This window comes from Electrophorus electricus, chromosome 4, assembly GCF_013358815.1.
Source record: "Electrophorus electricus isolate fEleEle1 chromosome 4, fEleEle1.pri, whole genome shotgun sequence".
Taxonomy (NCBI): domain Eukaryota; kingdom Metazoa; phylum Chordata; class Actinopteri; order Gymnotiformes; family Gymnotidae; genus Electrophorus; species Electrophorus electricus.
Window position 1 is genome coordinate 24,062,516 of NC_049538.1, and position 16,065 is coordinate 24,078,580.

General features: G+C 41.4%; 1 protein-coding gene across 1 annotated transcript in view; it reads right to left on the bottom strand.

Annotated features, from left to right (window-relative positions):
• Positions 1–1,996: 1,996 nt before the first annotated feature.
• The window catches only part of glg1b (golgi glycoprotein 1b), a 28,946-nt gene continuing 14,877 nt past the window's right edge, over positions 1,997–16,065 (bottom strand). Inside the window, exons 8-26 of the mRNA XM_026999531.2 lie at positions 15,759–15,973; positions 15,178–15,299; positions 14,493–14,594; positions 13,529–13,682; positions 12,869–13,006; positions 12,622–12,708; positions 12,281–12,343; positions 11,849–11,962; positions 11,590–11,678; positions 11,142–11,259; positions 10,450–10,542; positions 9,721–9,858; positions 9,272–9,395; positions 7,786–7,928; positions 7,524–7,625; positions 6,766–6,873; positions 6,361–6,481; positions 6,055–6,161; positions 1,997–5,948 (exon numbers count right to left, since the gene is read on the bottom strand). Coding sequence (XP_026855332.2) covers positions 5,781–5,948; positions 6,055–6,161; positions 6,361–6,481; positions 6,766–6,873; positions 7,524–7,625; positions 7,786–7,928; positions 9,272–9,395; positions 9,721–9,858; positions 10,450–10,542; positions 11,142–11,259; positions 11,590–11,678; positions 11,849–11,962; positions 12,281–12,343; positions 12,622–12,708; positions 12,869–13,006; positions 13,529–13,682; positions 14,493–14,594; positions 15,178–15,299; positions 15,759–15,973 — 2,306 coding nt within the window. The 3' untranslated portion in view covers positions 1,997–5,780. The remainder of the gene's footprint in view (positions 5,949–6,054; positions 6,162–6,360; positions 6,482–6,765; positions 6,874–7,523; positions 7,626–7,785; positions 7,929–9,271; positions 9,396–9,720; positions 9,859–10,449; positions 10,543–11,141; positions 11,260–11,589; positions 11,679–11,848; positions 11,963–12,280; positions 12,344–12,621; positions 12,709–12,868; positions 13,007–13,528; positions 13,683–14,492; positions 14,595–15,177; positions 15,300–15,758; positions 15,974–16,065) is intronic.

The following is a 16,065-nucleotide window of genomic DNA, read 5'->3' on the forward strand; positions in this document are numbered from 1 at the left end:
AAACAGAAAAAAGAACAACTGACAAACATATTTTGTGATCAAAGTACTTTTTGCAAAAACTTACACATTAACAGAACATCTATTAAAACTGGCTCTATAGCCAGTGTAACCTAATTCACATTTCCCTAAGGAGTTCTGCAATTAAATCAGTATTGCATACATGTTCATTGTGTTGGAGAGTAGCCTATATCCATTAAGCAGTGGTGCACTGAAAAGCTGATTTCCCCTCCAGAAATTATGCTTTTTAATGCCATGCTGTGATCAAAATGTTTAAGTATATTTGACTCTATGATTTAATTACATTCAGCTGAAATGTTTTATTTCCATTTTGGAATATGACTCCCGAAAGCTTCTCATTAATCAGATGTCCATTAGGTTACTACAATTCTACTAATTAGAAATATTTACATTTATGGCATTTAGCTGAGGCTTTTATCCAAAGCAACTTACAATTATGTCTGAATACAACTTGAGCAACTGAGGGTTATGGGCCTTGCTCAGTGGCAACTTGCCGATGGTGGGGCTTGAACTGGCAACCTTCCGATTATACACTGAGCACTTTAAGCACTGAGCTACCACTGCCACATATTTAAAGTAATGTAAATAAAAATAAAAATACCACCAACCAATTTAACACTTGTTAAGTGCCAAAAGTGGCACAAATCCAAATCTGGATGTTTCCTCATTGTATAAAAAAGAATGGATGCTTCTACAGCAGAAAAAAGAAGAGAACATTAGATTTTATTACAAACTACAATTTTTATATAAGGGGGGATTTTACATAGACTTCCAAAAATGTGCAATATTATCCTGCAGGTGCTTTAATAATAAGATTAATATAGGGGAATTCAAATGGGGAAAACCCTGGAATGTGAGTAAACACCAGTAGATAAAACTTCCAATAAACCTAATTTTCAGTTTCAAAAAGGCCAGCTAACTATTCCATTTGGCCTAGGAACATCCCTTATTATAACGCTAATAGATAGATACATACTCGATCAACAGTGGTTAAGGCGATTTTCAAGGGGATCACACTTATGTACAATTAGAAGACCCAAACAATAATTCATATGCCATGTTATTTGTTGGGTAATTTAATGAAAGAGAAAAAAAAACAATATGTTCTTCTGGAAGACCCAGTTCCTGTTTGGAGGTGTCACATGTCCAGTCAACTCAGACTCCTGGAAAATGAGGCTGATCTTAAGGGCAGGTTTCTGATTACTGTGAAAGTGGCGTCTCTGCTTCTCCAATGAGATTTTTCATTTTCAATCCAGGCATTTTTATTCTATCCACATCAGAGCTTTTCTAAAGCAATACGCCTAGAACGTCTACAGTTTAAAAAATAAAATAAAAAATAATAATCCCATCATGGAAAAGTAACCTATTGCAGCAGCCCAGCCAGCATAGTGACAGCAAAGGAGTGAATAGATGTAACGCCTTCAACAGCAGCAACATGAACAGACTGGGCCTTCAGTGTCATTATGCAGAGAGAAAAAACAGAAGACTTGTCCGAGTTCACCACAATACTGATGAAAATGTGTTGCTCTGTCAAAATACGATTTTATTATACTAGGGGATTACCTCTAACATTTGTAGATTAAATAAATGCTAAATCTCAACAGATCTCTGTTATCCACAAAATGTAGATGTTGAGGGTCTTCATGGCTGTCCAGTAAGAGCACAGGTTTATAAACAGGCCCACAAGGAATCCTCTTGGAATACCAGGCTAACTCGGAGGACTGGTAAGGTGAGCATGAGAACTAGCTTGGACTGTGCTCAAATGTCTGCAGTACCGAAAATGTTCAATAGGGGTCTGCAGAGAACAGTTAAAGAGACATCCGACTTGGCATTTGGCATGGAGATTGAATATCTCAAAGAATTGGTATGAGACACTCTGGGCGAAGAACAAGCCTTTGACCCATGAACCAGAGTTTTTGGATTTGCATTTTGACCTGCTTTACAATATCAATCATTGAGACAAACACGAGACCATAAGTAAGAAAATCTGCATATAGTCTTATTAAACTGAATCTGTACAGACATAAAAAAATGCATTAGCTGTGTTCAGTTTGTTACATCTCAGTATTACATGGCAGAATTTCAGAAAATATTACAGCCATCAAATTTTTACAAAGTGATAAGGTTTAGTCCACTTGTAGTTAATTCTGAGTAAATTCTACAGACAATACAGGGGGAAAAAATCCACTTGAAACAGGTTTGTGGCGTGCAGTTTTAGTCTTTACAAAGCGTCAGAGAAAATGCCATTTCAAATCAAATGCGATTTCCTCTTTGGCTACCACTGTCTGTATCTCTGCCTCTCTACTTAGACTCGTCACAGTTATTTTTTTAACACAAGAAAAAAAAAAGACCCACAAATATATCCTTATACCACCGTACCCCCACTCATTTTGTGCACGCATGTGTGTGTGTGTGTGTGTGTGTGTGTGTGTACACATTTTTAAGGTCACATTATTGTTTCCATTTGTTGCCATACACAAATCCACTACAGAATGCTGCATGTAAATCAAGGTGTTTCCATCCAGTCCTTGAATGTCATAAGCACTGCAGAACGTAGTTTGTGTTCAGTGCTAACGTCTTCTCCTCTGCTTCTCATCAGACTTACTCAGACTTCTCATATACACAAATGGCACTGGCCAAGTTATTTGCATCAAGTTCATTGCCAGAGTTTTTCCACTGGTCAAGATACCATAAAAATGGCTACCTAAAGCATAAAACACATTAAACCAAAAGTGTGTCCTAGGACTCAAATCCAGCTGCACAAGCTTCAAAAAATCCTTACAAATAAAAGGAACAAATGTTTAAAGAAAACAAAAGTGATTCTTAACAACTCTGACACTCAACAGCAGGTGGTAACTACAAATCTTGACATCAATGGTTTTGAGAGGAGGAAAAGGAGTGAAAGACCTAAACATACAATTATGATCACTATCTACTGACAATTTAGCAAGTAGAATATTTGCAATATCTGACATTTATTTTTCTACAATTATATAGGTCTATATAGGTCATTAGATATTCTCAATCATAGCTTACTCATCAGGAAAAAAGGGCAATGTAATTTGCAGTCTAGTTGTATTATTTACAGAATACCATCAATATTACCGAGTTCACATGGTAGCGCTTCCAAAATACCTGTGAAACAGATCGTGGCAAAATCAAACCTAAGCCAACTTTGTGTGTTCAAATCTAACTAAAAATTAAATACAAAAATCTACTTGATTTGCAGAAGGTCTTGAACCCATGGGCAAAAGGACAACATTCGATAGCCAGTACTATAAATCTCCATGAGGCCACAAATTCGTTCTATAGCACATTTTGGTTCTAGTATTTACCATATAATGCCATGTCTCCATCAGAATGAAGAAATGAAGATGGCTATGAATGACGAGGAGAAGAGTACCACAGGGCACGAGTAGAATACTACAGCCATAGTGATAAATGCATGTTTTACAGTACATGGAATGAGTATTATGTTGGGAAGAGGGTGTCCAAAAATGAAAGCTGGCCTGACTTTTAATAAGTATACAGCTCATAATACCTAACAGAATAAATTCTGTCTCCTTGTCATTTACAGCCACTTTCATCAGCACTTGTGCTATAATATGCATTATTTCAAGTACCACTGGTCCAGCATTATGCATTTTGTGGCATACTCCAGCAATTTTGCCCTGTTTGTCTATGGTGGGCCTTTCTAATGTGATTAAGGGTTGTATTGTACTATGGTTGTATCAGTTATATCAGTTACTGAATGCAAACTTGTTTACTAATTAGTACACCCCCCACCCAATGGAACATGTTATTCCTCATCTAGTGTTTTTACATACCTACCAAATGCACAAACTACACAGAATCGTACAGAAAGGAATCAATAATGTGGGTTTCCTTGAAATAATGTCCACTAAAATGTTGCAGAATTCCAGTGAAAATTAAATTATTTTAGACCACATTCAAGCACATTTGAGATTGTCTATACAAAAATGACAATCATCTAACCTGCTCTTTGGCTACTGTTAAACACACCTCATGTATTTGTGAAGACGATCAGTTCAAAGAATACTATGCCAGGCCTGGAATCAGTGTGCCATTCACTCAGCTTCTTTATATTAAGACCATCATCATGCTACCAAGGAAAATCCTTACTCTTCAGGGCCATGCTGAGATGAACTATACATATATCTGCGTGATCCAATTGATTAAACCGTTTGTGCGAGGTCTGTAAAATGACCAACGCAGGCAGGAATGTGAGACACTACGTGGAATTGTCACAGTTCATAACAAGCTCTTGCTGCTCAAAATTTGCCAAAAACCTTTTACCCACAGCGAGACAACAGTGGAAATAAACAGAGAACAAACAAAAACAAATCAAATCTACTTCCAGGAAATAAACAATAAATAAGGCTATGGACAAACAAAAGCACACAAAAAGTGCATTCATTCAATTAACATTTAAAGTTAAATCTTAAATGTGTATTCTTATGCTATGCACTTGTGTGTTTCATTTCAAAATATGTTGGTCCATGAGACACAGTTGACTCTTCATAAATCGTATATCCCAGACGTTTATCCCAGATCTTGTTATAGTGACAGTATGGTGTTTTCTGCTCATTTCAAAAGCTGCAGGAGCCAATAATATGTTTGCAAAGTAAATAATAATAAACGAGATTCTGCATGTTCCTTCACCTACTCATTAGATACCATTACACAAAAGTAGAACTTCAAGAGACACAATCATTTAAACACCACCCAAAACACTGCCCCATGTGTCATCACATCATCTTACAAAACAGGTCACTCCGTGTCAAATCATGAATGACTTCAATCCTTTACTTTTAATGTTCATGTGTGAAAATGTAGGCCAGGTACAAAAGACTGAGCAAGTCTGTAACAGAAAAGCAAATAATTTATATTTAGAAACACCTTTACTTACTAATAATTAGGGCAATGTGGCAGATTTAGCTTAGCTGAAAGGCAATGAACACCTCAACTTTTTTGAACCACAAAATTTGTAACATGAAACTTTAGACTACTGTATATATTCTGTCTAGATTTTACATACTCCATTTGCTCAAGTAAATATCTGTAGTAAAAAGGTCAAAGATAGATTTTGTCCATATCAAGATATCTGGCTTTACAAATTGACCCTACTTGAGTTTTGGTTATGTTAAAGTATATTTATGGAATTAGGGGAAAATTAAAAAAAAATAAGGGCTGACTTGGGCCGTTACAAATTTCTCACACTTTCCAGTCAACATTTTCACGCAAAGTGAATACTCTTCATCGCTAAACTCAACCTGTGGTGTTGAGCCAAGTTTGGGGATGACCCAAGTAAACTATACTTTTCTTGCTAAAAAGTGATGTTTGCCTGCCTGTGCTTCAGAGAAAACCCTGCCTATATGCACACACCATCTTGGTGCTTAAAGATGACAAACTTAGTACAGCAAGAATATGCAATGGAAGTGAAGTTCTCAAAAAAAACAAAAAAAACAAAAAACAAAAATGAATTGCTGTCCCAAAATGTTTCTAAGCCTCTCTGAGGATTGGTCGGCGTGTTGTTACTCGATTCTGGGATATTAGTGGCAGGGATGTTGGCGCGATGACGTTCCAATGTGGCACTGGACCCACCCAAGCCCTTATTTACAGTGCCCAAAGTCAGATATGATATGGGGGCACACTAAAGTCAGGTTTAGCGGGGTGGATGAGTGGTGAAAGGGTCTAGGCTTTCTTCAAGTGTCCGAGATGCATCCGCCATGATCCATGCTCTACCTGTCCTTTAGTTCCCTAGTTACACGTTTAATAATGCGGCCACAGAGCAAGCCCACCAGGAAAAGGACACACACAGCCAGTGCAATCATCAGCAGAATGTAGTTCTTTGAGGGGGAGGTCATCACTTGCACAGCGAGGTCAGAGAAGCCCTCCGCTGGTGCCACCTGGAGGAAAAATGAAGAACAGCAGAAGATGTACGTTCGAGTATACACAGATGCATTTTGCTTAGTGCGTAGGTAGCATGCTTCACAAATGCACATATGGCCCAACCTTAGCTGCGTAGCTCCACATATCTATCCGGTCCTGTAGTCTCTTCTTACATTCAGGCTGCAATCTCACCCGCTTGTCCTGGAGAGCCTCCATCAAACATGACATTTCTAAGAGGAGAGAAGAGGACTCAGGCATGTGGGGTCAAACAGTACACAGAACACCAGACCATTGCCGCTATTGTATGACCCTAACCAAACGTATGCATTAGAGAGTAAGAACTGGAGTGTCTGTGGAACTACTAAGCAGGCAAATCAACAAGCTTGTTCAGTTTTCCTGGGCTGGCCAGATGGCTCATGGTGCACTCACGTCGGCCCCGGCCAGGGGTCACAGCTGCACAGTGGTGCTTCAGGTCCAGGGCACAGGCTGTGTGCAAGACAGGATCCACGAAAATGTCTGCTTTGCTTTCCTTGAGCATGTTCAAAACCTCCTGGAAGGTGAGATGAGGGGAAAAACAAACAAGGAAGGTTGTATCAAATGGTAACAACTGACTTTAAAACCTGGAGGGGGGGGGGGGGGGGGAACCACACGAGACGTTAGTGCAGAAAAACCATGCCAACTCAGCCTTTTGAAGAGCTTTCCACTCAAGAGACAGTTACAAGTTACAGTTACTGAGCAGATGCATATTTAAGACTATGCCAACATGCTTTGTATTTGGATGACAGTGGGAGTGTCAGGGGACACCCAGGTGGTCGCTGAGGCCTGGGTCTCTACCTTCTTGCAGGCATCACGTTTGAGCTTCAGCAGGTTGGTCTTCAGGCACTCTTCCACCTGGCCTGTCTGCTCTTGTGCTGCTGCCTCCTCTGCGCAGAGATTTGTGATCTACAGCAGAGAGGCAGCACTGTGACCATCCAATGAAGCTCAGAGGCTGAAGTAAAAATCACACTGGGTTTCCTAACTTAACCCCCCCCAGTTCCTGGCCCTAATCAATTCAGGTCTGAGATATTAGGCAATGAGATGACACTGGTAGGACTTGAAGTTCCCCCTGCACATGCTTTCACAGTTCAAATACTTCATATACTCAGAAAAATGTTACCATCACCTCACCGATGCATAAACTGGCCATTTTATTAGGTACACATGATAGATGTGTGATCAGGCAGGGTTTGATTTTCCTAGGATACCTTAATCAATGAGTAAAAAAAAAAAAAAAAAAAAAAAAAAAGACGAGAGATCTGCTCATTACTTCCGATCGGGAGCTTGTCTTCATGGTGGCAGGGAGCCCAGTACAAATTGTGTACTCTAAGCTCGGCTTCTGCCAAGGTTATTGTATTTCTATTAAACATTGAAATGCAGGGAAAAAAAAAATGCAGTCACAACATGTGGGCATTTGAAATGCTCCTCTGATGAGAGGAGCCTGTGTTGTGCCTGTGATCCTGGAGGCAAAACCCCTGCAGCCTGTGCCTTTGTCCCCAACTTTACGGTGTGTGCTGGCATGTCTATGGTGGAGAGGCCCAGAGGCTGTGGCTCACCTCCTCACTGCAGTGGAGCTGAAGCTGAGGGTCCAGCCTGTAGTCGAGGGCCGACTCCTGCAGAATCACCCTGATCTGGTCCTCACAGTCTGAAGACAGACGCTGGAGACGCATATGGTCAAGTTCATTACATTTACGCACAAATGGGCACATGCATATGCATATGCACACACAGAATGCGCTTTGCCGTTCTGCCCCTCACTACTGGAATCAAAGAAATTAATAAACCAAAACCATCTTTAACATTTGGTGACATGTGTACCTGGTCAGTGTATTTGAGTTTGAGGCATGATATGACCTGGCCCTCTAGTTCGTTGTCATCGCTTGCTTTGTTCAGAATGTTCTGACAAAATTTGGGAATATCAGCTTTGCAGGCTTTCCGTAGCACTGGATTAAGCCTGTAATCTGAATATTGGGAAAAGACAGCAAAGTAAATCCAAAAACATGGGTGCAAAATCAAAACAGGATTTAAAAAAAACAAAAACAAAAACACAAATCAAAGCAAAAAACAACTGGTTCTGATCAGCTAAGAGTATTATTGTTCAGTATTTATTGTTCACTTTAAGGTTTGCAGAGAAGCAAAAGACTAGCTCCAACACACCACGGCACAGTGGTGTAGGACATCACTGGAGTGTAGAAAACCATCTTCCTCCTTCTTTGCTTAGTCTCAGTACATTGGGGGTTACCCTCATTTACAATGTAGCCAAGACAATGCAGAAGTTAGGGTTAAATAATAAAAAAATAAAATAAAATTCTAGGTAAATAAATCTAATAAAATTCATAATAGTAAATTTAATGGGGGATTAAATCAAACTTGGACAAACTGTTAAGTTGCAAAAATTAAACAGATTAAACAGATCCAATAAAAAACTTAATTAATTACAAAAAGAATAGCTACAACATACCAAAATCACATCAAAAGTTAACTAAACTCACAAATTTAGGCTGAGCATTTTTGTGATGCATGATGGCATATGGCCAGTATGCGCTTTATATATAAAAGAAGTCAACGTGTCCGCCGATGCACAGCCAGAAGTGACCAGCAAGCCTTTTCATACAGTATACAGTGATGGGTATTGTAGGGATCATCAGTAAGCTATCGGTAGTCACTCTGATTTACTGTCACACTGTCTATCCAAGAGAATTTCTTACCCAGTTGACAGCAGTCTGTTCAGAATCAATATTTTGTACTTTTGTACAGAAAGTATGGAATGATCAACTGTATCAAATGAAGCTTTAGAAATATCAGTGAAAATGACTGCACAATGTTTCTATCAATGGCAGTGAAAAGATCATCTATGATGAGTGTAATGGCATAGATTGTGCTATGTTTTTCTCTAAAACCAGACAGGTAGTTCCAACAAAACTAAATTTCCATGGAGAAATGTCTTAACCTGATCATTCACTAAGGATTCTAAGACGTTTGCCAAGTATGACAATTTTAAGACGGGTCTATATTTTTAAGACCTGAGGCATTACCTCCTTTGTGAAGTTACACGTGCCATTTTTCCAAATAATGGGAATTTTGCTCAAAAAAAAGAAAAAAGAAAAAGTGTTCTAAAATGACCAGGGTTGCAAGCCTCAGAAAAGAGAATCCAAACTATCCTTTCCTGTACTTTTTTTTATTTTTACATTTGGAGGGTTTTGAGGTCTTTAGCTACTACGTGAGGAGAGAAAGGGTGGCACAGCGGAGTGGAGGAAATCACCGTAGTGCAGTGGAATGGAGGAAATGCCTGCTGTTTGCTTACCTGTGCTCTGAGTGATCTGTCTCTTGGTGATCATCTGCTTACATTTGGGGTCCATCAGCTCGTTGTTCTTGTTCTGCTTCAGGCAGTGCAGCATATTCTTGGCATCAGACTCTGTACAAAAACGCTGATACATGCACGGGTGGGAAAGTGAGAGAAAGAAAACACTGACTTATTGTTTTAAAGCACTGTACTGTTCATGTCTAGCAATGAAATATTAGGAATTCTCCTATACCATCAGGAGAGAAGTATTACCTAAAGGCTTTGAAACAGCATTAATTAAAGAACATGATACTCTTTGACATGCTCTGTGGGGTATCTAATATAGCAAGCACAAGTTGGCACAGCTGAGACTGGAAAACAAACTTAGAAAAGAAGAGCATAATGGCTCATTTAACCAAATGATTAGGTTACCTTAACCATCTGTTTACACACACTCACGAGTCCGTTACCTTAATCATCTGTTTACACACTCTCATCAGCTGGTAGTCCAGCTCTGGGTCCATCATCTCAGTCTCCTGCAGCTTAAAGACCTTTTGATGACACATGTGAGACAGGTACTGCTTATTCTCCTTTAGACACTCGATAACCTGAGGAAGACCCAGGGGGCAGAGGATGAGAACATGGAAAGGTCATCGTGAAGGCTTTGAGGCACATCTGCGTTCACGGAAAGAGGATATCATCATAACACTCCTGCACTTACAGGGATACCGCTACACACCTTCACAAATGGGTGTTGTAATAAAAGTGCTCTGGAATAACCATTTGCCTGCCAACTGACATGAGAAGCTAAATCAGTCAAACTGCAAAGGACACACCTAGCAGAGATGCTGCACTGCAGAAATCTGCTCACTGCCACCATTCCGATTAAGCCCCATCTGTGCCCATGGTCTAACAATGCAACCATCCCCAGTCTCACTGTCAGTACTTCGGGGGACACTTTTGGGGTTTAATACATAAATTTTATCTTGACCGATTTCAGGTAGCAAGAGTAAAAATCTACACATTTGGAGGACTTAAGTGCTATATAGGGAGCAAACTAGCAGTACATACAATGCACATTCCATGTTACTCTTAAAGAGAGGGTGCAAAAGCACTCTATAAAAGAACCCTGAGCCAACTGTGCAGTATGTACTAAGCTGTTTATTACGCAGTCTGCTCCATACACAGGTGAACCTTACCTGAGCATTGCCAAATGTAATGGCAGAGCACAGCCTGTTGATGTCCTTCTTGCACGAGTCATGAAGCTCGGGTTCCAGACGGATGTCCTCGGACTACAGACACAGAAATGGAAAACGGTGTCGGAGCATGAGTCTAAGTGGCAGGGCCTCAGCACAAAGCACATTCACTCGGTCCTACAGCAGTGCCCTTTCCTCTAAAGTAATTGGGCAGCCAAGGAGCATAAGGCTGGAGCCAGGCTTAAATCAGTGCAGCGACGTGGAAACCGGCTCGGGTTCTCCGTGGATCAGTCGTCTGGTATAGTTGAGGCCATCGTTCACAGCAGACGCTGTGGAGCCAGGAGAATTTATGCAATAAAAGTCAGAAGGAAGATGGGGTCTGTATACCTTTCCACATCCTTCCTGCACCACCACCTTACCTCATCACAAAAAAATGACTACTACTTTATAACATGTGTTCTTAATGGAGACAATTTAGAGTATTAACAGAACAACTATCAATTAAATGCTTTTGCCAATTGTAAAATGCATTCAGAATCTTGTTTTTGCCACTGGACAACTGACCATTCATTTTTGTCATGGTACAAAAATGACAGCAAGTGCGTTTGGTAAGGCAAGTAAAACTCTCTAACCAACTTAACTACATGAAGCTACCATTGTCTTAGGCAGCTGTGCTTGTTGTGCGAGTTTCTCACCATCTCCAGCTCCTCCACTCGGAGCTGCTTGCGACACTTCAAGGACACGCGCTGCTCCTTCACATCCTGCAGCGTGTCATTCCGCACGGTGGTGCTCAAACACACCACTACGTCCACCCTGCGAAGGAGGCAGCAGGACAGGCCAGAGACAGGAAAGGGGAAACAGAGGCATGGTGCAGTGGGAGACAACGGGAAGAGGGACACGGTGACGGGCTTTGCGCGAGACACGGGCTCCTCCTCTCTAGTGAGTCCAGCCTCTGGCCTGAAATGACTACATGCTACATGGACAAGGATGAACACTACCTCTAAACCAGCCACAAAAACATTGACTGGTCATTTCAGCACAGCTGGTTTAAAAACATTATTTCAACCTCTAGGTTAACTGTTTAGCAAAAATGTAAAAGAATTATGGAAAAGATACTTGATCCTGCCGCAGTAGTGAACTCACTTCTTCTTTATGTTAGGACACAGCTTGAGGACGTCCTCTTTGCAGGCCATCTTGAATTTATAGGAGAAGCGAAAGTCTTTCATCTGAATCTGACAATAATAAATACATAAAAGCAACCTTGAGTTAGGTAGGTAGTCGATAGCTAATAGAGACATCTACACAGTCTAAATTAATTCTCTAAATTATGCCTTATTCCATAAGGCTGGGGGTAAATTGATTTTGCGTCAGCAATATCCAAGGCGCTGCATGTACAGCTTACCAGCTGGAAGTGTGTAACTCCCACAGCACACTTGTCATTCATCTCCTTCTGATGCTTGTTTTGCACCAAGCATTCCATCAGATCCCCTGTGTCTATCTGATTATCAGCCACATCCTGTGTGACAGAGAGGTGGAGCAGGCTTGATTAAGTCTCAGCCACATTCTAACTCCATTTACAGACATAAATAAGTAAGGAGAATTATGTTGATAGGAACATCCAGTGCTACTAGAGCAAAACCAGTAAGAGCCAGAATTAAGACTGCAGTTATATCTGCAATAAATATAATCATCTTATAGAAAGAACAGCAAGAAGAGGCAGACTGGAGAGAGAGAGAGAGAGAGAGAGAGAGAGAGAGAGAGAGAGAGAGAGAGAGAGAGAGAGAGAGGGAGGAAAGGGAGCATGAGAGAGCATGAGAGTGCACAGGAGACTCACATGGCAGTGGGACTGGATGACTCCTTCACAGGCACGCATCAGCAGTGCTTCTATCTGGATGTCCTGGAGAGGGAGTTCAGCACAGTGGCAGTGAGCTCACACACAGACACTACACTACAAGAGACTACAAGTTCAAAGATCACTGTCACCTGAACCTGGCAATCACCAGATAATGAGCCTTAAACATTATGTAACTCAAAATAACCGAATAAGTGAATGAATGTATGTATGAATAAAATAATCCTTATACAGAGAGATGATTCTGAAGGTCATTCAGCATCAGGAGTAAAAGAAAGACTTTGTATAAAAATCTCTATACAAAATCCAAATGAAGGAGGCACCTCGGACTCCAGTTCAGTCAGGTTGCCCACCACATCCTTGCAATCTGATACTAGGTCCTCCAAATGGTCTTGCAAACACTCTAGCTCCTGAACAGGGAACACGACAAGCATCTGTCCATAAAGCTCTCCTCACAAAGTAGGACTGTGTGCAAAACCTAGACTAGTTTGGGAATTGATGCAAGTTCTTTCAGGCAAATGACCTTTCCGTGTTATCACCCTTGTGTCCAGGTGGAACGCTTTTCCATACCTGGCCAGTATCAGTCTTCTCACTGCACCATTTGCCCAGGTCAGTCATGCAGCGTTTCTGGAGTTCAGGGTCCAGCTTCACATCCAGAGCTCTCTGGTGTAGAATCCGTTGGACCTCGACTTTGCAGTCTCTTGTGAGCTACAAAGAAAATAAGGCTCAACAAATTCCACACACAACCCCTTACATATACAGAAACGGACAAAAGCACTCATGCACACAGATCAGTTTAAAACCCCATTACTCACTGCATTGTCTCAATTACAACGCATAATTATGTTAATTTTGGCAAGCAAATCTAACTCTTCGGCATTTTTAATGTGCGTCATGGTTTCTGGCCTTCTTTCATTTCTGAGATCAATTCAAAAATTGCTTTATGAAAAATTACTGTGGAATTGTCGTATCCCTCTCTGTCATTACAAGTTATCTTTCTTACTTCAGAAAGAATAAACCCTCACATGCTGCTCTGGATCATGCTACGGAATTCAGAACACCAACCATTACTAATGTTTTATACATGTGAAAAAAGGAATCAGTACTGTTCAGTGTTGCAATTATGTTCCAAATAAGTTGAACCTTGTGACCAATGTAAGAAGACAATGATGTATTTAAGAAGAGTGGCTGCAGAACATCCTGGGTCTCGCAGCTTTGTAATCTGCTTACCCGTCTACCCTGCTCCTCCGTGCGGTAGGCATGTCGATACAGGCAGGAGAACACAGCGCCAGGAGGCATCATCTCACTTGTCTCGTTCCAGCCGTGTGTGTGGCAGAGCCGCGACGCGTCATTCTGACACTTCCGGTAAAGAACAGGATCGAGCCTAGGGAGAGCCCAGTTAAAGCTGACACTAGCCCAGTTAAACCTGTCACTAGACCATGATACAGGAGGTAGAGAAACGGGACAATATTCAAAGAAGCGTGCGGGACCTCCACAAGTGTGGAAGTGTGACAGTGCCATCACAGTTAAATGCGGCAAATCGGAGTGAAATTTCTCATCGAGGCCAATTGAGTAGGCTGGATGCATGAATAAGAGGGTGCAGCTGTGTCTCCTCCATTACAAACCAGCGCAAGGGCTACGTCAGCATATCAGCCATAAGAACAGACGGACTCTTCACGAGCCCTGGATGGAGTGGGTAGCCCGGTCACAATGGATAATTACACCAAATTGCTACTTCAAAGTATTCCAATCAAAAGGTACTTATGTCTAATGGACTGTGAATGATATTAGAAATGGCAAAAATGCATTATTAGACTAGCTACATGTGGGCATCAAAATGTACCTCTTCACATTATAAAAGATGAGAGGATGTATTTATGGTCAACTCACAAATGTCATGACTCACATGACTTACAATGGCAGGCACATACTAGCATACTTGGAGCTACTAGCCATTATTTAAATTAGAAACATTAAAAAAGCCAGGTGACCACAGTGTTACTTAGTATCAGTTAGTCATGCCTCTTTCACAGTGTTCTTGCATCATTTAAAGGGAAGGGGGAACATTTCATTCTGTTCTTTTTTTTTTTTAGGCAAAAGTGAAAAGCAAAAAGGAGTTAAAGTGGCACAGTCATAGGACTTCTGTATTAAAGATGAAATGTTAGGCCTCATTAGGAGAGGAAATGCAACTCACTTCCAATCTCTCGAGATAAAATACTGCAGCTCCAATAGCCGGTGCTCACAGTCTTCTACCATTTTCTCTGTGTAGAGGTGTTCCATTAGACAAGAGAGGATCCTACACACAAAGATGGGAGATTCTGTGTCAACCATAGACAATATCTGATTTTGATTTAATCCAACCACAGGACATCTTGGCATTCCTATCTGTTGTTGAATGTTTTTTTTAATAAGTTTAATACAACCCACAATATATACAATATCTTAGATACACAGACCCACACACCCCCATACAAATATGCCCACAATGCTCACCCCCCCCCCCCCTTTTCAGAATAAAATGGCTTCTACAGGCAAGTCATTTAGTGTGAACTCTCTTGGCACATCTTGAACTGTTTTGTGAAGACTGTCCTGAAGTTTTCTGAAGTCATCATCTGGTACCATTCCATTTTATTTAGGTTTAAGAGAGCCAGGTTCCAGCTGTTGCTCAAGTGTAAAGGAAAGTCACACTAAATGCTTGCATTAATGATATAAAATGGCAAACAAAAGCCCTCCCCCGCTGTATCCCTCCAAAGTGAAGATGAACCAAGTCTCCTTGCTGATGACCTTATAAAAATGTCAGTAGGTACACAATCAGCATATTAAGTAGTACACAAGACAGAAAGACAGACAAAGAGAGAGAGAGAGAGAGGGAGCCTCACATGGGGTCTCCATTGCGGATGTGTTTGCAGGCTGTCTGGATCACAGATTCACATGCTTCATTGAGAGCACGGTCAATGCGGTAATCAGCCCCAGGGTCTGCAGACTGGATCAGTGCCTGAAGCTGCAGGACAGACGGACGGACGGACGCGCGCGCACACACACACGCAGAGAGAATCAGACACTAGGGGGTACTTAAGCGGTATGCATAAAATTTCAATTATACAAAATTATTCACTACTTAAAAGGTACCTAAAGAAGTGGTGTCAAACCAGCAATTCTTGTATATGTATATATATTTTTTGTGTGTGTTTCTGGTGGCCTTCCAGAAAACGGTGTGCTTTGTTTCAGATTCCTTTTGGTATTTCAAGCTTTGTAAGATGAATCCTATACCTTTAACCCTGACAGTCAGCACCCTGAGCAAGTTCACATAATGACGCCAGCGAGAAATGAAACCAATAGGGACGCAAATTAAAGACAGCAACGATGGCTACTGTGATTGTTTTGAAACACCAACTAGCAGGCACCACACACGGGGCCAAACTTTTCTCTTTCAGTAGCTTGCAGGTATGGGGGTGCCTACAGCATTCTGGCAGAGGCTGTCCACCAGGCCCTTGTCCCCACGGCCCACCCTCATGAGGCAGTGCAGGGTGCGGCCCTTGCGGTGCAGGCCGGAGCAGTGCGCCTCGATCTCGCTCCGGCAGTGCAGCACGATCTCCGGACTCAGGGAGAAGTCCTCCATTAGCATGCGCCTGTACTCGAGCATCTCCCCTTGGCAGTCTCCGCTCACCATGCGCCCTGGGCCAAAACACAGGAACAAGAACGTTAATGGCAAAAGGGAAATGCGTTTAAATACTGAAAAACAGGGTTGCATGAACCCTCAAAAAGTG